Genomic DNA, 23,535 nt, shown 5'->3' on the forward strand with positions numbered 1-23,535 from the left:
TCCTGGTCCCCAGGATCACACCCTGACCAGAAGGTAGATGCTCAACCACTGAGCACCCCAGGCATCCCCTCACTTCCCCATAAGGCCAGCTGTGCCATATAACATCACTTGGTCACCGGAGCATAATCCATCATGGCCCACGATCCCAGGACTGCAATTCTGGCCAATACAGCACTCCGTAGGCAAGAACTTGATCTAGTTTAAAAATCAAAAACCAAAGTGTACTGGATTCATCCGAGTGCTGCTAGCAAAATCATCGATCCCACTGGGATGCATATCAGGTTGGGGGCTGACTTCATGGTACATATCGAAATAAATGTTGCCTGGATTAAAAAGCTAAATATAAACCTGAAATTATAACAATAGTAAGGAAATGTAAGTGAGCATTTGTCTTCCCTTTGCTTGAGGGCGGGAGCTTCCTATGCATCAAAACAGCAAAAACCACAGAACCAACCACATGCTAGTCAGAAATTTCCATGAAGAAATGAAATATGCAGTGAGCAGGGGGAATTATTGCATCAAATAGTGTACAGGCTGACAGCCATAATACTTTCAAGACTCACGAATTAGGCGGGATAAACCTAACTGAAAAATAAAGAAGAGAGGGGTACCTGGGGGGCTCAGTCGGTGAAGCCATTGGCTCAGGTCATGATCTCAGGGTCCTGGGATCGAGTCCTGCATCAGTCTGTGTGCTCAGGGAGAGTGTGCTTCTCCCTCTGCTGCTCCCCTGCTTGTGCTCTCTCTCTCTCTCTCTCAAATAAATAAAATCTTTGAAATAAATAAAATAAATAATAAAACCTGATTTTTTAAAGATTTTATTTATTTATTCATGAGAGACACAGAGACCTGTTCTGTTCTGGGCACAGAACACCATGGGAGACATAGGCAGAGGAAGAAAATAAAATAAAAAATAAGAGTTGGTGGGGACCAGAGGAGGGTGGTGGAAAAGCCATCGTTCGGCTGTCACTCCTGGGGTGGGCCACACAGGACAGTGACTGGCAAACACTGCTCTATGGTTTGTTTGAAAGTTGCTAAGATCCTAAAAGGTCTCATCCCAGGGACCAAACTACATCTGTAGTTGTGTGAGATGATGGGTGTGCACTACACTCACGCTGGTGACAACCCCACAAGCTGCTGTCCTCCTGTACGCCTTCAATGTACGCGGTGCCCTGACACCCCAGTGAGCATAAACCAAACAAGGACAAGGCACAGACCCTTGAAGACCGGAGGTACAAACATGCAAGTGTGTGACCGTGTAATGACCTCCCGGGGATGAGAGAGGCGCACTCCGTGGGCACCGTCATCCACACACGGCTGCTCAGGGCAGCTCCTGGCTCAGGCACCCACCCACGTGTCTCCCAAAGCCCAACCGCTGTGTTGTATGTGCCACTGGGTGAGTCGAGGGAGGGCCCCCGGGTGCCGGCCTCCCGAGGTCAGATTGTGGGGTGAGCACTACACAGAAACACATACCTGCCACTGCTGACATGTTCCCTTCTCTGGCTGACTGCAGGAGCAGGGCGCAGACAGCCCCTCGCGTGCCCACGCTTCTGTCCACAGCCTCACAGGCACACGGCTCCGTCCCCTGCCAGCCACCACCCAAGCCCGTCTGCTGCCAAAGCTCGGACGCGGCCCAGATTCAGAGCGCGCAGAGCGAGGCACGAGGAGCCCGAGGTCCCAGGAACAGGTGCCGACACCCACCTGCAGATGAAACGGTGTGGCTCCGGTGGAGAAGCTGAGTCCTGGGCAAGGACTGTGCGGGGTGCCACCTGGGCAGTGGGGCACAGTCCTCACAGGAACCACGATGACCCATCCGTGCACTCGGTTCCCCTCGCTGGGAGGACACAAGCTCCACGACAGCTTGTAACCACCTGGTGAGTGCCGGGCAGACAGTGGTGGTCTGGATGCTGAGGGGCAGGGGGGTGTTAGCTAGTTGGACTAGTGGCGGCGTCGTGTGAGTAACCACCGTGACGCCCACGGGCAGAGCGCTGCGCCTTGTTCCCGGTTTCACTGAGCTGTAACTGGCACACCGCACAGTGGAAGTTTAAGTGACAGGCCTTCACGTGGCCCCCGGACTCAAGGCATCCACTTTCTTGGAGCACCTGCACCCCCTGCTGGGCGGGGACCAGAGCACCCACAATGCCTGAGACCTAGGGCAGGGCCCTGGCGTGCACCCGCGCGCGCACGCGCACGCACACCCACACACACACACACACGCATGCACACCCGGAGACCTGGACCCCCCACCTGTACCCGGCTGCAGACCATGGTCGGCCACCCTCCTCCATGCACACAGAGGCCTGTCTGTCTGGGACACACAGAAGATGCCAGAAACAGTGTCTTGGAGGAAAATAAACTTGCAGTTGCTGTTAGCAGCAGAAGGGTCTGCTCCCTGCCTGGGGAAGGGAACCACCTTTCCAAAGTGCCTCGTGTTCCAAGATCAGAGCACGGGGGGTATTTTTGTTGTTGTTCAAAGTGAGAATTCATGTCCACTCTCGTCACTGTGGAACTCAGTTACATGTAGCACTTTTGACTACAAGCAAGTTTCACATTAATATTTACTCATTTCAATATGTAAACATCCCCAGTGACCAAGCCAATGTTCCTTCACCTGGGGGGGGGGGGCAGAAGGATGGGCAGGAATTGGAGCTGAAGGCGGGATCTGAAGCCCCGCTGTGGGTTGGGCCTCTGACAGCACAGAATCCTGCAGTGGGGCCGGGCCGTGTCGGGTGCATCACTAGTATTTTACTTCTCTCATCGGTGCTGGGAATGGGATCTCTGGGGCTCCTGGACACCTGGCCGGGACCCGAACCTGTCTGCGATGGGCAGCTGCTGGGTCTGCGCACATGAGCAGCACACACCCAGGGGAACCCGTGCTTCCGAAGGCCCAGAAGTGAGACTCCAACAGTGAGAATGAACGTGGTTACCGCAGAAAACCATGTCTACGACCATAGTTATCTGTTTGGGGTCAAAAGAATGTTAACACGGCTTCTCGGGGTGGGGGGGACCAACCCCCCTGATAGGACATGGGCACAAAACTGACCATTTTCCAAGACAATGACCGAATTTCAGCTTCATCTAAATTGCACATGGAATTTCTGGCTTAGAAAAACTTCTGGAACTAGTTTGTCGATGGGACCTCTGTTGGCATGTGGGGACGTGCCCTTACTTCCAATGAGCACGCAGCTGAGGAAGGACGAGCTACGCTGCACAGACACATGGAGACGGATTGCTTTCTCATTATTTTATTAACAGTTTGGTGCTTAAAGCCGTGTCAGCGGTGGCTCCCGTCTCTCCCCGTGGCAGACAGCTTGCAAATGGGGCCAATCATTTGCCCTTGCGCTCATGCCCTTGGGCAGCCTCCCCCTCAGGACTTTGGGCAGAACCGCAGGTGGAAAGATGGCAAATGCGACAGAAGCAGAGACTTGAACAGAGCTGCACCTGCTTGGACTCCCCAAATCCCTGTGAGAATGAATCCAGGGCTGCCTGCTGGGGGACAAGAGGCTGCGGGTGCAGAACCAAGAACCCCGCTGCCCACTGGCCGCAGCGCATGGGAGCACCCAGCAGAGGCCACCACGTTGGCCCACCCAGCTCTTGGACAAGTAAGGTGAAGAAAGCAGGTGGTGTCTTACGCCTCTGGACTCCGGGTGCTTCGCTATGCAGCACACGCTTGCTAACCGTGCAGGCCCCATATGAGAACAGCCTCCCCTCTCCCACCCAAAGTTCTGTTTCTGTTTACAAAGACATGGCCAAGGGGGTAGCAAAGCACAGTCCTCGACTCAAATACCCTCTTCCAGAGCCCAGGTGAGGGTCAGGGGCCTGCACAGGAGGCCCTGGAGAGAAGCGGGTAACAGGAGAAGCTGGGGCCTTCACCCATGAGGATGCTCACCGGACGCCACTGCTCCTGCTGCCCACAGGCCAACATTCCCTGGAGCCCGCCACCTCCCAAACGTGGAGGAAAGCTCTTTGTGCTCAACGAAGTCCATTTGAACCACGCATCTGTGGATCTGCACACAGTGCATCCACAAACAAACCAATTGTAAAACAGTTGCTTCACTGAAATCACCTGCACTCAGGGCTCCTGGGGGGCTCAGCTGATTGGGCGTCTAACTCTTGGTTTTGGCTCAGGTCCTGATCTCAGGGTTGTGGCATCAAGCCCCACGTCGGGCTCTGCGCTCAGCATGAAGCCTGGTTGCAATTCTCTCTCCCTCTCCCTCCACCCTTCCCGCTCATGCTTGCTCTCTCTCTCTCTCTCTCTCTCAATTTTTCTTAAATTTCATTTATTTATTTGAGAGAGAGCATGACTGGGGTGGAGGAATGGGGGGAGGGAGAGAGACAAGCAGACTCTGCTCTTAGCCAGGAGCCTGATGTGGGGCTCGATCTCAGGACTCTGAGATCACCACCTGAGCCAAAACCAAGAGCCAGATGCTTAACCAAAGAGCCACCCAGGGGACCCATAAAAATCTTAAAAAAGGAAAAAAAATCACCTGCACTCACGCTAAGGGCCAGGAAAGAGCGGTACTATTGGCGTCGTCTCTGACATCCCTTTTCTGGAGCCTGTTAATTGGGAGCTGACCATGAGCCCAGTCCCATGTCGGCCCCCTTCCCTGCCCAGCTGATCAGCTGCATGTGACCCCTCCCTGCAAGTGGGGCCTGAAGATGGAAGCTCCTTCATGAGGACAAGGCTGAGGCCGCAGCAGGTGCGGGGAGACTCAGCCTCAGATGTCCCACGACGCGCGTTCAGAGGTGGGTGTTGAGACCCACACTCATCACACAGGGGCGGGGACAATGACAGCCTTATGGACGAGCGACTGGTCCACCTCATGTGGTCAGTACAGGCGTGCTTCCAAGAGCTCCTCTGTGGCCTGTGCCAATGCCTCGGGCCGCTGCCGTGGTGACAGCACCGTGAATGCAGACCACGTTTGGAGCACCTGTTCCTCAGTGGATGGCACCTGCTTGTTTCCACTGTTTGTGAACACTTATGAATACTTATTTATGAATAATGAGTATCTGTGAATAGTGTCTGATGAACGTCTGTGCACGACCATTTCCATGGACATATGTTTTCGGTCCTCGTCAGTATATACGTCCACTTGGAATTGCTGGAACACGCGGTAAGTCTTTGCTAACTTTTCACCTGTTAAACTGTTTTCCCAAGCGGCTGTGCCATGTGGCCTTCCCGTCCCGCGTCTCCCATCCTTACTCGCTGTTACCACGGCCGCTGAGGGGCTGTGAGGTGGCACCTCCCAGAGTCCTCTCTGTATTTCCCTCCTGAGGAATAGGTTGAGCGTTTTTCCCTGTACCATCCACCATCAGTGGATCTCCTCTTGGAGGAAATACCCACACAGATCTGCTCTTTTCATTGTGGTAAAATACTCGAAATACACAGTTTACCACCTTAATCGGCTATAAGTGTACCGTTGGGTAATGTCAGGTCTGTTCGTGTTGTGGTGCGACAGCCGCAGAACCTTCTCACACCCGGTAAATGACCCTCTGGCCCCCAGCCCCGCGGCCAGCACCCCGCTGTCATTTCTGGGAGAGCGCCGAGCTGCCTGTGAGCACGCCAACCCTCTGTGCTCCCCCATCGCACAGTCCCGTGCAAACATCTCCATTGTGTTAGGAACTTTTCTGGGCACTGACCTCTCTGTGGTAGCGTTGCTCGGATGCTACCAGAGACATCACGGGTATTTCAGACTCAAGATCATTGTATGAAAAAAAAAAAGATCATTGCATGTCCTTGGGTCGCGATGGCATCTCCAGTCACCATCCGACAGCAAGTTAGCCGCTCCAGTCCAGAGTCCCAGTGGAAGCTGGTAGATGGTGCACACAGGCTTCCCTCAATGAACCCCATCTCCACCCCACACAAGGCTATGTACTGTGCAGAGGATTTGTCCACACCAGCGCTCCAGTTTCCAGTCTGCACTGTTTTAACAACACGTGCGATTTAACAAGACGTGTGGGTTCGGGCACCTTCCTGGTTCCCATCTTCGCGGCCCAGTAACGCTGCCAGTAGGACGGGCTTGCCAGCCTCCGTCCTCATGACGCCCCTGCACGCGCTCAGGGAAAAGCTTGCACAGACACCCCCCCCCTGGTTTGTCCCAGTGTTCACCTCAATCCGTAGATGCCTGCGCTCCTCACTCTGGGACTGTAGGACCTCGCCAGAAGCAGGGGAAATGCATTATAACACCCACTCCCGGAAAACTGGGAGCTCCCATAGACAGAAACAGGGCGTCAACCGACCAAGAGAGCACAGGTCCTGAGTCCGCCAGCTACTTCATCCGTGTGCAAGGCTGTCCCACCTGCAGGCCCCGGGCTCCTGCCCACGCGGCAGGGCCTTTCCACACACCTGCAGCTCAAGCTCCATCTGACCATTGGAGGCCATCGAGCTGCACTTGGGCTCCGCCAGCTAAACCTGGTATTCCATGTTGTTAACAACTGAATAATAGCACTGATTATAGTAATAGCATTTACATGATGTTTATGGCGGATGCTGGTCTTGGGAGTTTGTGTGTGTTAGTAACCGTTTGCTCCCCAAAAGCCTATGAGAAAGGTGTAGTGTCTATTTTACAGACGAGGACGTGGCATTCTTACACCTTTATAGGTGAAGACATGCACAAGAGCTTCTTTCGTTTTTTCTTTCTTTCTTTCTTCTTTCTTTCTTCTTTCTTTCTTTCTTTCTTTCTTTCTTTCTTTCTTTCTTTCTTCTTTCTTTTCCTTCTTCCTTTCTTTTTTAGATTTTATTTATTTATCATGAGACACACAGAGAGAGGGGCAAAGACACAGGCAGAGGGAGAAGCAGGCTCCTCACAGGGAGCCCGATGTGGGACTCGATCCCAGGACCCCAGGGTCACGACCTGAGCCGAAGGCAGATGCTCACTCACTGAGCCACCCAGGTGCCCCCATAAGAGCTTATTTCTAAACAAAAGATTGAACCCCGAGTAGCATGGTTCCATGTTCTCTATTTGCCAAAAGAAAAAAACATCTTTGAGAAGCACGAAACAAGCAAAACCAAGAGTTCCACCTTATGTAAAACCACCCTGTGCATACCACACTTGTGAGTGGGCAATGCTCTGCGTGGGTAACAAGGTCTGCAGAAGCAGGTGGCACATCGTGGTGTGTGGTGGCATTGACTGCACGATTGGGCTGAAAAAATAACATAAAATGAGCAGTGCTACCTATGAATATCTCTGCAAATAGCCTCAATAAAATAATAAAATTTAATTCTAAGGCTCATTAAAATAATAATAAGCCATGGCCAAGTAGGATCTATCCCTTAGGAATGCAAGGATAATTCAAACTAGGACATCTATTCATTGAATTCACTGTGTTAATAATTCAAAGAAGAAAAATCATATCATCGACTACAGAGAAGCTAAAATGGCATTTAAAAAAAATTCAGCAGGGGCTCCTGGGTGGCTCAGTAGGTTAAGTGTCTGACTTGATCTTGGGTCAGGTCCCAATCTCACGGTCCTGAGTTCAAGTCTCGCAACAGCCTCTGTGCTAGCACGGAGCCTACTTTTAAAAACAGAAATTCAACATCCATTCCTGATTAAATTTTGAAAACACTTACCAATAAGTGGATATTTTCTTCTTATAATGAGAAAGGATATCTTAAACCAAAAAGAGTATCAAACCTGACAAGGAAAACTGGAAACCTTCTCACCATGTCCCGGCTATGGTTACAAGTCAACCTAAGGTGCACTGAGGACCTGCAGTTGGACACGGTAGTCTACAGGTGCCACCCCTGATTGTGCTCAGTAGACATTAGAATACAGTAAGCCCAGGGTGCTCGGGTGGCTCAGTTGGTTCAGGGTCTAACTCTTGATTTTGGCTCAGATTATGATCTCAGGGTCCTGGGGTTGAGCCCCACTTAGGGCCCCCTGCTCAGTGAGGAGTCTGCTTGAAATTCTCCCTCTGCCCCAACCCTGCTCATGCACGCATGCTCCCTCTCTCTGTCTCTCTCTATATATCTCAAATAAATAAAATCTTAGAATTCAGTAAGTCAACAAAAAGTCATGGAGCATCCAGTCTGTACCAATTCTATGAACCAGGTAAGTATGCAGTTTCTGCTGTCAAGGTAATTCCTTGCTGGTCAGGGAGAAAGATGTAGATAGACATGATAGATTATTGCTGGATAGATAGATAGATAGATAGATAGATAGATAGATAGATAGATAGATAATAGACAGGTAGATAGAGATGGATGGATGGGTGATTGATATGACAGACTCAGTAGACGAGGCAGATGGATGTGATAGATGATTGACAGACATGATGAATGACTGGCAGACAGCTAGAAAGACAGATGGACAACCCAGAGAAGGCTGTCCATGACAGTGATGCACGAAGATGCAGCAGGTGCCATCTGGATGGGAGGGTGAGGGAAGGAGCCTCTGAGGAGCCATGTGGGCAGCATGAGCAGGGTGAGGAGGTGGCCACTCCGGGAGAAGGACAGGGTGGTGTGTCTGGGAAGAGAAACAAGTGGGCACCTCCAGGAGGGCCTGGCCGCAGTCAGAGGCTCTGAGCGGCAGGGACACGACTCGACCTGATTTCCACACGAAGGACGGGCCTACCTGCTGTGTGGATGGCACATTCCAGGAGGTGGGGCATAGACACCGGATCCCAGCCAGGGACTGTGGTGGCCATCCAAGTGACAAGCAGGATCCAGGAAAGACCCCCGCCGCCCCCACAGGAAGCCCCTAGTCTGTGCGGGTCGTATTTTTCAGTCCTCAAGACATGCTCTGCGGGAACAGCCCTGGCTGCAGGGTGTGCGTCCACGGGCGGCCTGGGACCCGAGGCCCTGCTCTGCTCTGCCTCATGCCTAGTGGCACTTTGGCAGGTCCCTGCAGCCCCTTCCGATCCCCATGGGTGCTCCGTGGACAATGCGTGTGCCCACTGTCCTCCCTGCTAGTCACCCACCCACTATTTCTGTCACAGGAATGGTCACTTTACGCAAACCTGAGTCACACAAGTTGCATTTATCACCCGGGCTCTGTCCTGACACAGCCGCGGCACCTCTCATCCTCCCCTTGGCCTCCTTCCAACCCTCAGGACCTGCACTGACCTCCGGGCCTTTCCAGCCAACAGCATCCCTCCTCACCGGCCCCCAGGGAGGCAGGCAGGCGCCCTGCAGGTGGCACATGCGGAGCAAGCCTGAGGCAGGAGGCTCGAGGCCCAGGGAAGGCGGCCAGGGGCAGGCAGGCCTGAGCTGGTGGGACACGTGTCCGACTGGTCTGGGAGGGACTGTCATGCAGGTGATTCAGGCTTTAACCATCTTCGCTGAGGCCAGAATCTGCCCGAAATGGTTTAAAGCAGCAGGTGAAGCTGTGCATTTGGGTTTCCTGATGCCGAAGGGAAGAGGCCCTGATTCCTGAGAAGCCACAGGTGCCCCCGTGCAACGAGGCTGGAGAACAGAAGACAGAGGAGGGGCTGCGCCGACCGGGGTGGGGGCCCAACAGCTTCCTGGGTTCACCTGAGAAGAGGCCAGAGACTCAGCGGCTTCACTCTGCACAGGGAGTGGAGCGGCAGGAGGGCAGCTGGGGGTGAGGACCGTCGGGGAGGCCGCCCCCCGCCCGGGGATTGCAGAGCCACTGTAGGCACCATGGCCCGCCGGCATCACAGGGATGACCATATGTGGGATGAGGAGCCCTCTGCAGCCCCTGCTGCCCTGCTGGCCCTGGAGGACTGAGCTGTGTCTCAGAGGGCCTCCCGTGGCACCAGCAGCCTCTCGGGGGCTCGTCAGAGAGCAGAGGCCCCCCCTGGCCACCCCAAGCAGGGGCTGGAGCTGCTGGAGAGACCAGCTCAGGGAGGCAGGCTGGAGGGCAGGGGTCCTGAAGGGCTGGTGACTCTGCCCGTCCCCGCCCTCCATCCTTGCTGTGCTGCAGGCTGGGATGTGTCTGCCGGCCCTGTGTCATGCTGCCAGGAGCCCGCATGGCCCGCCAACTCCTATGCTGAAGCCGCAGCTCCCAGCACCTCAAGATGTGACTGTGCTTGGATACAAGGTCTTTACGGGGGTGATTCGGGTCCAACGAGGTCACCGAGGTGACCTAATCCCACCTGTCTGGTGTCCTTATGAGAGATCGGGCCTCAGACACACACAGAGGGATGCCCTGTGAGGACACGGGGATGGCGCAGCTCGGAGCACACAGCCCGAGACACCTTGTTCTTGGACTTCTGCCTCCAGGGTGCAAGCCAACCAGCTGCAGTGTGGCAGCCGCCCTGTCTGCGGGCTTCATTACACAACCCGAGCTGACCCACACAGGTGCCCAGAGGCTGGAGGTGGGGCCAGGGATGCAGTGGGCACAAGGGACTGGACCCCAGCTGCCCCTTTGGTCCTGGGATGAGAAGGCCCAATCACTACCCCATCCAACGAGTCATCAGATGGTGTCTGCTGAAGGGAGCCACAGTGGACAAGCTGCCAGAGGGGAGACCCTGAGCAGGGATTCTGGGTATATTATAAAGCAGGAGACTGAGCTGACCTGCCCCGTAAATTATGTTCTCCTGGGGCGGGAGGGGAGACTGTTGAGTTTGTTCTGTTTCTACCGTACCCCTCCAGGTGGGGGGGGGGGGGGTCAGAAGCGCACCTGCGGGGCCCCTGGGAGCTCAGGTGGTGAACCATCTGCCTTCGGCTCAGGTCATGACCTCAGGGTCCTGGGATCGAGTCCTACATCAGGCTCCCTGTTCCACTTCTCCTCTTTCCCCCTCTGCCTCTCCCCCTGCTTGTGCTCACTTGCTCCCTGTCTCTCAAATAAATAAAATCTTAAAAAAAATAAGATGAAGAAGCAGAGTGTGCCTGTAACCACTGAGGCGAGTTGGGGTCTGTTTTCCAGCAAGGCCTGTGCTCCTGCACCCATCCCAGGGCAGAGAGCGGGCCCCACTCCCCCTGCACACAGGGACATAGGAAAGAATACTTCTAATCCATCGATTCTGCAAATTGGGATGAGCGCTCGCTGTGTGTTATCGTCTCACGCGTCTGTGTGTCTGTGTGTAGCACATGCTGTGTGCGTCTGTGTGGCACCCTCCAAGGGACAGCTGTGAGCCCCCCCTCACCTGAGGTCCAGCGGCTGAGTGAGCAGGGGAGGCAGGGAGAACTAGGCCGCAGGGGACTGGTATGTCCAGATCCCAGTGGTGAGTGACGGGCAGGGTGAGGGCAGGCAGGGCAAGGCCAGGTGGGGGCTGAGGCTGGTGCGGGACCCTGACAGGCCTCCTCGTGCTTTTTGCAAAGAAAGCATGCAGGCCTCGGCTCCCCCGATGCACCAGCACCTTTAGGAGACGTGCATTGGATCTTAGAGACATGAGCAAGCGGCCTGGGAAAGTCCGTGGTTATGAGGACGGTGTCCCCACAGCCTTTCACTTTCCCCGTCACAGCCCCTAAGGTTTGCTTCAAGGAAGAAGGGAGTGGGGGCTCCGGGGAGAAGGAGTCTCCTTATTAAAGCACGTGGGTTCCTCAGTTGTCCACATCGCTGACGTGAACTGAGTCCCCAATGGTGTCTCAGCAAGTCCATGATGTCCCCTAAAGAGCCAGTACAAACACCTGTTCCCCAGATTCCAATAGCTGGACATGAACCGGCTCAAGCGCTCGGGGAGAAAGCGTTGCTAAGAATGGTGCAAACACGTCCTGGCAGGTGCGGGAGGGCCCTGCTCCTGGGCCGCACAGTCCCCACCTGGGACTTCTGTGGGGACCCCAGCTCTGGGAGGTGGGCCACTCTCCCTGTCCCAGGCACCCGTTGCTGCAGCAGGTGTGCAGGCCCCCTGCCCAGGGCCGAGGCCCCACGTCATCCAGAGAAGTTCTGAAAGATGTTGGCTGCCTCCACCCAGTTCTGGAAGCAGGCCAGCCCCTGCTCCCGGATCTGCTTGCGCCCTTTGTCGGTGATGACCTCCCCGCTGGGCTTCACAACCACCAGCCTGGGGATGACCGAGATGTGGTACATGGTCCTCAGCTCACTGTGGAGAGAAGAGGCAGGGCCAGGTCAGCCAGAGGCCAGGCAGGTGGCCACACGCACGACTGAGGGGACCAGGGCCTCCCCGACCCAGCGGACCCAGCGGACCCTCAGCGGCCGGTGCTAAGCCAGCGCTTCCCAGAGGACCATCCACAGGGAGGAGCCGCTCTGGGCCTGAGCTGCCCGCACCCTCGCCATGGCCGCCTGGGACCACGCAGCACCCGAGAGGTGGTGGCGAGTCTCAGAACATGAATTTTTCATCTCAGTTAATTTAAATTGAAGTAGCTACATGAGGCAGACATCTACCGTATGGGACATGCAATTCTAGACACACGAAGACCCCAACAAATTTACATCCCTCCTACATTCTAGATGTGGAAAAATACCAGGCACACACAGTGGTCAAAGATAGAACTCCGTGAGTTCTACATCAATGCGAAGCCACGTGAGACTTTCTGCCCAGCAAACTCAAGGACACACTGATTACGACACATTTCGGGGTGCCTGGGTGGCTCCGTGGTTGAGTGTCTGCCTCCAGCTCAGGTCATGATCCTGGGGTCCTAGGATCGAGTCCCACATCGAGCTCCCACAGGGAGCCTGCTTCTCTATCTCTGCATCTCTCATGAATAAATAAATAAAATCTTTTAAAATAAAAAACAACATATGACACATTTCTTGGCTACTTTTTCCATCGTGTGCAACCCAGTGAGCGACCTTTTTACAAAAGTTCTTGTGTTCATCTAAGGAAAGGAGCATCCACCTTCTTGGCTCCTCCCCATAACCTTCACCTGGATTACTGTCCTCAGCAGCCGATGAAAATCCCTCCCTGTCTCCAAAGCCAGCCCCCACGGGCCTCCCAGTGACAGTAATCTACCCGAGTTCCCTCACTTGTCACCTCCAAGACTGTGAGTCTTCATGGAAGGACAAATACATGTGAGACCCTCCTGTTACCAAATCTCCCCACAACATCTCCATCACAGCCCTCCTGCGGCTTTCCACACCCAGATCAAACACAAAAGCGCAAATCAAGCAGAAAAAAAATACATCCTACCTCCACCCAACAAAGAGACGGGCTTGTTTTCAGGCATCTGTGAGATAGTGATGAAACCAGCATGCTCTCCACCACAAAGGGATCTCAATACAGTGCAAATAATCAATAGCACACAGACCATTTAATCGGACCCTAAAGTCACAGAAATTGGAAACCAGTATGAAATAATTTTTAGAACGGGTTTAAAAACTAAATAACCGGGGATCCCTGGGTGGCGCAGCAGTTTGGTGCCTGCCTTTGGTCCAGGGCATGATCCTGGGGATCTGGGATCGAGTCCTGTGTCAGGCTCCCTCTGTGGAGCCTGCTTCTCCCTCTGCCTGTGTCTCTGCCCCTCTCTCTCTCTCTCTATGTCTATCATGAATAAATAAATAAACTCTTAAAAAAAACCTAAATAACCATATGTTACACATGGAACAGCAACGCCAACTACAATGTAATTAAAAGAACTACACGGGATACACTCTGGAAGCCAAGCCATAGACTCCATTAGACACAGGAGGTTATGGCCTCAACACACTTTCCTGAACGACAAGCCTCCATGTAGACGAGCTGTGTGCTTGACCCCACAGGCGAACACGGCCCATTGCAGCAGACACCAGGAACGGCCTAGTGTGTGGGAGTCGCCGACAGACAAACCAAAGCTGGTTCCAGGGGGTACCAATCAGAGCAGGGCCAGGGCTGCTCATGGAGAGGGAGACGCAGGAGCCTCAGGAATCAGGCGGTGGCCAGGCGTGGCCCGCGGTCACGGCTGTAACACCCCATGGCTGCCCCGAGCGCTCCTTCCCCAAGGAAACCCGCGCTCAGTGAGCCGCCACCCCAGCAGCTTCTGGAAGCCGGCCCACACAGCGTCCCTTGCACACTCACGTGAGGAGGGAACGAGGTCAGCTTGGTGCAGAAGTGATCACCGTCAGTGAGACGCACACTGAGGCTGACAAACCAACGCCCAGACATGGAGAGACCCCACAGGCCTGCACACACAGGGTGGGGGTGTGACCCGGGAGATGGGGGGGACATGTCCCCCTCCAAGGTTTGCAGACTCCTGCACAACCCCCAAAATCTGAAATGCCTAAGAAATCAGCTTTATCCCAAAGCATAAAACAAACACAAAGGAAAGAGGTCACCCAGCAGCCCTTGGCAGGAACCGGTCCGTGGCCTCCCGGCACTTTGTCCCCCAGCTCGGGCAGACGGGGTACATGGAGGCCTCCACTCTGGGTGGCACAGCGGAGCATGCAGCGTGTACCGAGTCACAAATTCCTGCTGGGGCTGTGCCTCTCAGGGCCTGGGGCTGAGCCCTTAAGACTAGGGGGAGGCCTGGGGGGCTCCCGGAGGGTGTTGAGGGACCTCCCGGCGGAGCCCACGCACATTGCTGACTCCGCGTGTACACCCCTGCTGGCTCACCATGGCGCAGCATGTGCACAGCAGCACTGCTTTGCCTATAGGGGCTCCGGAGTAGCAGCAGTGCCAGGGAGCCTCCCGCTCCTGCAGGTGGGGGTGGACCCCGGGGCCCCAGGGTCCCTGCCTGCCCTCCCTCGCCTGCCAACCTGCCCATCTTCCAGGGTCTCCTGGGAGGGAGGCTGAGAACCGTGCCCTTGACAGCCCGGGGCGTGGAGGCCTGCGGCTCGCTGCCCAGAACCCACAGCCCTGCCTTTCCTGGCATGAATCAGCTGAGGGACTCGGGCAAGCTGGACAGCCTCCCCCTGCCCCAGGGTCCTCGCCTGCACCTGGGGAAAACAGAACCCACCTCCCTGGGTTGCTGGGATGATGAGATGGTACATATACGTACAGCCCAGCTAAGGGATCAGCACACTAATGCTCAAAACACGCTGGCTGTTACTGATGGGGAGGCTCACCCCAAGTCCAAGTGGGCCAACCGTCCCATGCAGCACAGGGGGTGACACTAACCAGCACTGGGATGGGTACTGAGCACACTGAGAACCCATGAGACTCCCCAGAGCACCTGTGTGGGTGCTAGGAAAGAGGAAGGTGTGAGGGTGTGCAGCCTGAGACACAGCAGCCACTCTGCCACCCTGAGGAAAGACAGGATTTGCCAGGATTTGCTGCAGCCTGAGCAGAAAGCAGAGCCACGCAACGGGCCTCACTGGCCTCCCTGCTCCCTGGAGACCAGCTCCCGGCTGCAGGGTGTGTAAGTTCAGCTGATCTGATCAACAACCTTGACTATCCAAGCGCTGAGCTGTGGCCTCGTGAAATCAGCTCTGATGCCCAGGAGGGGGGCACGCAAGGCAAGCGAGGCTTAGGGGAGGAAGCTGGAGTCTGGAGTTGACATCTGCTCCAGGATATCTTCAGAGTCAGCCGCATAGGTCCTCCAGTCACCACCCTGGCAGCCTGTGCCTGGGGACAACCGTAACCTTGGAGCCACCCGGAGAGCCACGGAAGCATCTCCACGGAAGCATCTCTGCCTCCTCTGGCACTGTGTCCCCAGGGAACGGGTGTGCCTTGGGGAGGGGGGCACCCGGCTGCTCCCTGCCCTCAGCACTGGTGAGGAAGCCCTCCCATCACCGGACACAGTGGACACAGCAGACACATTGTGTCCTCCTCCCTGGCACAACTCCTCCTGGGTTGCCATGGCAATTCTGGCTCCAGCCTCTTCCCATCCCTCGAGTCAGACACCCACCTAAGAAGCAGCCCACAGGGCAGCCCGGGTGGCTCAGTGGTTTAGTGCCACCTTTCAGGCCAGGGCATGATCCTGGAGTCCCTGGATTGAGTCCCACATCGGGCTCCCTGCATGGAGCCTGCTTCTCCCTTTGCCTGTGTCTCTGCCTCTCTCTGTGTTTCTCATGAATAAATAAATAAAATCTTTAAAAAAAAAAAAAAAAAAAAAGCAGCCCACACGTGCCCTGAACAGTGTCTGCCCCAACCCTAAGGACCACAGAGGCGCTCCTGGCTGGGGATGGCGCTGGGTGTAAGAAGAGCACAGGAATGCCCCCAGGGCCCCAGGGGCTCGGAGGAGGAGTAGGGGCCACCAGGAGGGGACATGGGGGCTCCAGGGTCGAGGGTTTCCCACCTTTGGGAGTAGGAAAGGCATGGGGTGCCCCCAAACAGCAGCTGCCCAGTCTGGCCAGAACACAGGTGCAGAGGGGGTAAGAAGAGGCCGGGGCAGGACAGGGACTGAGCACCCTGGGCAGGGGCCTGGAGAGCTGGGGTCGCCCTGGGGCTGCCACACCTGCCTTCGAGAAGAGGAGGTGGGTTCTGGAGGCTGAGGCTGGGGGCATGGGTGAGAATATTCCCATGGTCCAGGGCCTAAGGGAGGGAAGCGGCAAGGAGGAGAAACTCAGACCTAGTGGATTCGGTGGCTATGGAGACAGGCTGAGTCAGGAGGCCCGGGGGAGCCCAAGCACCGGGCAAGGGAGAGGGCAGGGAGCACGGGCCCCTTGGCCCCACTGAGTGGACGGCTCTAACGGAGCCACCCTCCTCTTGAGACATGAAGCCACGGCCACCTGTCTCCTCTATCCTCCTCGCCCGGAGGCTGAGGCGTCCCATCCACCTGGCCCACGGTGGAGGCAGCAGAGCCAGGGCAGACTGGAGGCAGAGGGTGGGGTGGGGAGGGTCACTGAGGCCTCCTGGGGGCCTGGAAGAGCCCACGGGGGCACTAGTGTTATTAAGAAACAACCAGAAAGTACATGGAAATCACCATTAAGTGGGTCTCGCACGCAGAGGCTGTCGCTTGGGTGCCAGGCAAAGGTGAGGGAAGGCGCAAAGGACGCCCTGTCCTCAGTGCTGCCCCCACATTCGGGCTGTGCGCTCCCTGCACACAGGCACGGGCTGTGGGGATGGTGAGCAAGAGTGGTTCCAGGCAGAGGGTGTTGTGGCCCTGCAGCCATCTGGCTCCCAGCCGTGCTCCGGGCACCCCCGTGAGGCTCTCAGGTGAAGCCTCTTCCTCCTCCTCCCAGGACTTGGGTGGGTGGCCACTGGGTGGCCACTGACCATGACGGCCCACCGGGCACAGGCAGCCGCTGCACTTCCCCAGGGTGCAGAGCGCTGTGTGCACTCACTTCGGGAACCTTCCCCAAAGGCCGCCTGCATGCAGCCTGCATTCCCTAGTTCTCCATGCTGGTGGCAGTTTCCGGGTTGTTACGACCTGATTCTGAGTATCCAGGTGGACTGAGTGGAACTTAGGGCGCAGGTCCAAATATTCCCATGGAACAGCCTACTTCCAAGCACAGAATCACAAGGAGAACCCATGAGGGGCCGTTTAGAAAGCAGAAGGACAAGGAGCTCCCCTCTCCAGAAAGAAAACCAATGCTGGAATCTTCCAGAGACCAGGCTGGCCACCTGGCCCTGGGCTGCTCAGCTGCCTGCAGTAGACTCAAGGCTTTGCCTGCATCACAGGAACAGCGGGAGGAGACTGGCTGCACCCTCCCCACCCCCACCTTGGGGCCAGGAGCTTCGGGGCTGAGGCTTGGGTTTCCTGGAGCCCCCCATCTCCCCCACCCCCCCCCGAGGGGGGAGGAAGAGGAAACGCCAGAGCAGAAAGTCAGGTTCTTCCTCGGCGCCCCACAACACATCTGTGAAATGGGCACACTACCACCACCACGGCTGCAAACTTGGGCTCCGGGGCGGCCCCCACACCTCACAGGGCGTCCTGACTGTGGGCTGGGAAATGCCTCGCCTACACCCCCCATTGCAGCACCCAAAGTCCCAGAGCTGGCCGCCTGGACCCTCCGCCCAACGCCCAGCACGGCCACCCGGTCACTTTCAAAGCGCAGTGTGTTCCTTCAACAGCTGCACAGAACTTGAGAGCTGAGAGCGTCAGAGGCATTTGGCTTCTGCCGCTTGGGGAGACCCTGCAGTGAATCTGTGGCCTGTAACCCCCTGAGTCCTCCTCATTAGGTTGCCAGGTCGGTTCATTTCCACTGCCGTGCACAGCAACCACAGTAGGACTCTGCTGGGGCGCGGGCTCCTCCTGGGAGGCCCGAGGCTCCGCTCCCGTCGGCATCACCCACCCCTGTGTCTGTGGGGAGGATCACTCGCCTCCGGACCTGTCCAGGGCCGGCTGCCGTTTCTAACTTTCCACAAGGACTGTGGTCAGGATGGTAGAGGGGACGGGGGGGGGGGGGGGGGGGGGGGGGGTGTCACACTGCATCTGAGTAATAGCCCCCAGAGAAATGAGAAACATGCCCCGTAACTCACACCCAGAAACCCGCTCCCCATCCATTACAGGGATGCGGGTACCACACCTTGTGAAGCGCAACACACACCCAAGTCTGGAGGCTGTCCCCGCAACACAGACCCCAACATACAATCGGAGCCCTGCCACCCGCCTGTGCCCCTGTGCTCTCCCTCCTCCCCCTCCTCCCGCCCACCTCCTTTATCTTATCTTCTCTGTTTCTCTGTCCTCCCTCCTCCATCCCACCTCCTCCCTCCTCCCCCCCCTCAGGCGGGTCCCCGCTCCCCTGGGTGAGCTCCCCTAGGTGAATTTTCGAGGCGCCAGCATGAACTCCCCTGCAGCCCAGCAGTTTGGAAATCCCAGGGGAAGCGGGTTCCTCTGGCCTTGGGGTCCCTGCCCGCCTCGGCACGCGGCCCCCAGCCCCCCGACGGCGCGATGCGCCCGGCAGCGCCCCGAGGACCCCCAGCTCCGGCCCGAGCCGCCCCCCCAGGCCCCTCCGCGTTCAGCAGCCGCGCTGGTTGGGGACGCAGAGCCCCGAGGCAGGCCCGGCTCCCCGGGCCCCGGGGACCCCCTGGGAGGCTGGAGCCGGGAGCAGCGAGGACGCGCGCGGGAGCGGCCAGTGCGGGGCGGGCCGGGGTCTAGCTCCGCGCACTCACTGCCGGAGGGGGTCGTGGAAGGGCAGCGCCAGCCAGGCGCCGTGCAGGCGGCGCATGAAGTCCAGCATCTCCCGCGCGCTGCCGTCGGCGGACACGAACACCACCTGGAAGGGCGCGGGCCGCCGCGCCTGGGCCAGCAGCTGGGCGTGGAAGCGGCGCAGCAGCGGCGTGAAGTCGCGGCTGGACGCGCACCCGCCCGCGGCGAAGTACAGCGCCACCACCTTGTTCTGCAGCGCAGCGTCCGCCTCCACCCACGCGCCGTCGCGGGTCAGCAGGCGCCGGCCGCCCAGGACGTCCACCATGGCCGGGCGGTGGGGCACCGGCAGCGGCGGGCGCACAGACTCCTGCGGCCGCGGCACCTGCGCGGCGGACACCTGCGCGGCGGACACCTGCGGGGGCGGGGCCGGGGCCGGGGATGCAAATAGAGGTCACGTGCGCCGCCCGGGCTGCGCGGGCACCTGGGCCCCAGTGGCTCCTCGTCCCGGCCGCGGCCTCGGGGGGGTCAGGGGCGTGCGCCCCGGGGACCGGAGGGACGTTCGCGACCTGCGACCCAGAAGCAGCGGCCGCGGCGGCAGCTCTCGCCCCCTGGAGGCCGCCCTCCCGGGAGCTCGTCGGCTCTCCCGCCCGCCCCTCGTCACCCTGCGCCCCGGGCCGGCCCCGCAGCCGCCTCCCACCCCGCTCGGGCCCCGCCCCGCCCCGCCCCGCCCCGCCCCATCCATCCCCAACCCGGTGCCACCGCGGTCCCCTGCGCGCCCACACCCGCCCCGCGCTCCCCTGCGCCCCGGGTCGCCACTCCGTAAGCTCTCCCCGCCCCGCGCTCCCGCCCCAAGCATCCAGGCGGCCCAGGAGGTGACGGTATTGACGGAGCAGGCGCGCTGGAGGCCCTGGGGAAGCAGCAAAGTCGTCTCAGCTCTGCCTGGGCAGGGGTGCGAAGCGGCGGGGCGCAGAATTCAGGGATTTAGGTGCGGGCGAAATGGGCGCCCCACGCCGGGGGATGCACCTGCCGCAGGGACGCAGCGCCCGGCGGAGGGTCTGTCCAGAGGGTCTGGGGGACCCGTGCTGCTCCCAGCAGCGCGCTGCCAACGCCTAGATTCGCTGTGGAAGCGCAAGATCTGGGGAACCGGAGAAAAAGTTGAGAGGGGCCCCTTGCTTGTGTGGAAGTCTGACTTTTATCAGAACGGAATGCCCCTGAATTCTAAATGTCGCCAAGACTATTCTGACCTCTTTGGCCTCTTTTTTCTTATCCCAACAGTGAGCAAAGTAGGGAACATTCCTTTTAGTGACACCCTCCCACGGGGACATGTCCAGCTACTGGTGTAAACACTGTCTAGTGCTATGGGAGCCTTCCTGCGACCCTGTGTGCACCCGGGTGGCTCTGCAGGGAGGGGACATCTGGGGACACCCCCCCCTCCCCAGGGGACCCTCCTCAGCCTGTCTGTGTGTGTGTGAAGGAAGGGACCTGTGCTCCAGAGCTCCTGCAGAGAAGAGCAAGGGACCCGGGGCCAGTACAGCTCATGCACCTGCAGCACCAGGCTTCACGGGACTCCTCAGGGCCCTTCCTGTCACATGAGCCTGTGTCTCTGGCCACCACCCCATCCCACCGGCCACTCCTTAAGATGGGACGGGGCTACAGGTGCCATGAGAGGCAAGCCCAGCACCCTCTCCAGCCTCTGCTGGGACCAAGTCTCCTACACAACTTCCTCCACCCAACGCAAGAACATCCACAAGTGGAGTCCTAGAAGCCGGATTTGGTGACCTCTAATCCCAACTGAGACGTAGTGACAGCTCATTCTGGAAGCCCTCCTGGGCATGTATGGAGGGAGCATGTACCAACGCTCCTGAGCACAGGCATCAGCTAATCCGATTTGTGTGCCCTAGATAATCACAGCCCCGCAGGACAGTGCTCCCCGTCCTCGGGCTTGTGAGCAGCCAGGCGAGGGCCTTCTTGGGCCTGCCCTCCACACCCGCTGCCCCAGAGCCGTCTCCCTGCCCTTTGCCATCCTCTCAACAGTCCATGGCCTCTGTCCCACCCTACCACCCAAGCCTCACCCAAACTGAAGCACGGTCTTCTCTGCACTTCCTCCTCTGGTGACCACACTCCCCTGAGACTCCCCAGAGCCCTCCCCTGGCAGTCCAGCAAAGTTATCCCCCTTCCTTGGGCGGATCGCCCAGCCTACATTCAGCAACAATCCCCTGCCCTTGGGGTCTCCTCTCTGCGGCTTGGGGGCCCCTGGCCCCAGCGCACTCTCTCAGTGGGCCATTAACCCCAACCCCGCCTGTATCCAGAGTGGAGCTTAGCTCCCTCCCCCTCTTCCCCACGGGAGGACTGCGCATAATCTGCCCCCTGCCCTCAGCCCTGGCTCTGCCTCCCCGCAGCTCACAGACCAAGGGCAGAACGTTTGCAGAGTGACTGCAGGACGCCAGCCGCCGGCACAGGGTCTTCAAAGCCTCCCCGGGGAGAAAGCTACGGTATGATCCGGGCTCCGCCAGCCTGTGTGCAGGCTCCGGGCGTGTGGGGACCAGGCTGCTCCTCAGGGGACAGCATGTTCTGAGCAGGGCCCACCCTGCCCTCGGACGCCACACGCAAGCTGCTCCTCCGTGCCAGCGGCTGGGCCACTGGACGTGAAACTGACTTTTTCTTTTCACTGCAAGGCGCACACGCGAGGGCAATCCGCTTATTTCCACCGCTGCGTGGGAACACAGACCGATCTCCAGGGAAACTTTCTACTCTGATCAGCGCAGCAAACAAATTAGACATCCCAGTGTGCAAATACCACTGTCTGCAGTTCCTGGCTTCAGGTAGTCACGCTGGGGTTGTTTTCCCGTATTTAAATATTTGTTTCTAGGGAATGATAGTGTGAAGTCTTCAGGACTCATTTTCTTTTCTTTTCTTTTTTTTTTAATGTATTTGAGGGGCCCCTGGGGGTATCAGTGGTGGAGTATCTGCCTTGGGCTCAGGTCGTGATCCCAGGGTCTGGGGATGGAGTCCCGCAGGAGAGTCCCTCTGCCTGTGGCTCTGCCTCTCTGTGTCTCTCATGAATAAATAAATGAGATCTTTCAAGAATTAAAATAATTTTAATCACATGAGACAAAAGCTCCATGCTATGCATGATAGTCTGAAAGTGCTGGACCTGGCGAGTCCCCACGGCTTCCCATGGCTGACCCCATCCCCCCTGCCTGCCACCCTCCAGGAGGTGCTGGGACAATCCAAACACTTCCTTCCCCACCTCTCTCCCCAGTGCCTGCCCAGGGAGATGGAAGGCCCTCCCTGGAATGGTATATCATTTCCCCAACAAGAAGGGAATAAGAGCCCCTGCCTGGTGCTACCCCTTCTCCCTGACTTTGGATGCTAAGCAAGGACGTGATGCCTGGAGCTGCTGCAGCCACCTTGAGTCTGTGAGGAGTAAGTCAAGAAAATTTTGGAGACACCTGCCTCATCCTCTGACATCAGCAGCTCCTGAAGCCCAACCAGCATTACAGTCCCCTGGAGGCTTACAAGTGGTTTGTGAGAAGAATAACCCCGAATTTCAGCAGTGTTTGGAGTCTGTTTTGCAGGACACTGGGAGACCCGAGGCCCGTTCAGATGGCTTGCAGGGTGGAAACTGTTTTCATGATGACACGGAGATGATATCTGCCTTCTCGGGTGTGTTGGCATTGGCACTGATGGTGCACAGGGAGCAGTGGGAAAATGCTGGCACAACCTGAATCGGGCCAAGTGGCACCAAACCATTCTTAGCGGTCACCATCTTATCTCCTTATGTGCATTCCCGGTGAAAAAGCCAGTTTTACTTCATGTTGATGATGACACTGTAGAAGTTAATGATTGTGCACACTGTTCTTCAAACTTAACAGGGCCCCGGGAGGACGCTTCTCGGTGTGGCCTCAGGACGGCGGAAGGCCGCAGACACGCAGGCCGTATGTTTCCCAGCAGCCACTGAGCGGCCAGCAGAGGCCAAGCTCCAGTCCCGATGAGGGTGTAGAACCCAGCCCTTAACCTAAGGGGGGGTAGGGCATCAACCATGTGTACCTGATGCTTGACATCAGGCCCCTCTGACCTAGGGGGACCCCTGGACCCCCCCAGGCCACCGCTGCCTAGAGACAGACACACATCCACCTACCCAGCCACCTCCTTCATCTGTGCTCTTCCCCGTCCGCCCTGAGCCCAGTGCCCAGCCCACTCCCCCAGCCTCACCGTCCCGCACTGTGTCTGACCCCGACGCTACCTGTGTGACCTTCCCCACGGCAGGGGAGGTGACCACACCCCCTCCATGGCGTCATCTCATGACCCACTGGCCCCAGCACTCCTGAACAATGACACGTACCTTGTGAAACACCTATCTGTGCCTGCACGTGCGCAAGTGTGTGGAAGCGTGTGACAGTGGGCATGTGCATGCGCAGCCCATGATCTGGCAACTGAACGCTTGCCTCGGGTGCCCCAGGAGCCCCCCCTGCGCCACCCCCCCCCCCCCCGCCGCCGCCTCAGCCCCGGAGCGCCCCACTCCCCTGCAGCAGAGGTGCGCTCACAGGGTGGCCGGGGTGGTGCCCAGAGCTTGGGGCCCTCTCTGGAGGGGGGGGTCCCACCTGCCCCATTCTGGAGAGGCACCCTGTCTCTCTGCAGCCTGTGGCCTCACCCCCGTGCATGAACCCAGTGACCTTGGCTCTCATGTCCCACTGTCCGTCTTGTTTCAGTAAAACCGGCTCCAGAACAGGCACTTCACACAAGGGCCGTGGAGAATTGTGCATGGGTGTGGAGGGGGCTCCGCGGAC

The 23,535-nt window shown here is 57.8% G+C and overlaps 1 protein-coding gene across 1 annotated transcript; it reads right to left on the bottom strand.

Moving 5' to 3' along the window:
* Positions 1-3,226: 3,226 nt before the first annotated feature.
* Positions 3,227-19,070, bottom strand: NXNL2 (nucleoredoxin like 2). Its single transcript, XM_072841550.1, has 2 exons — positions 18,769-19,070; positions 3,227-11,940 (listed from the first exon to the last, which is right to left on the bottom strand). The coding sequence occupies exons 1-2, from the start codon at positions 19,068-19,070 to the stop codon at positions 11,772-11,774; spliced, it is 471 nt and encodes a 156-aa protein (XP_072697651.1). The 3' UTR covers positions 3,227-11,771.
* Positions 19,071-23,535: the final 4,465 nt, after the last annotated feature.

This window comes from Canis lupus, chromosome 1, assembly GCF_048164855.1.
Source record: "Canis lupus baileyi chromosome 1, mCanLup2.hap1, whole genome shotgun sequence".
NCBI classification, from domain to species: Eukaryota; Metazoa; Chordata; class Mammalia; order Carnivora; family Canidae; genus Canis; species Canis lupus.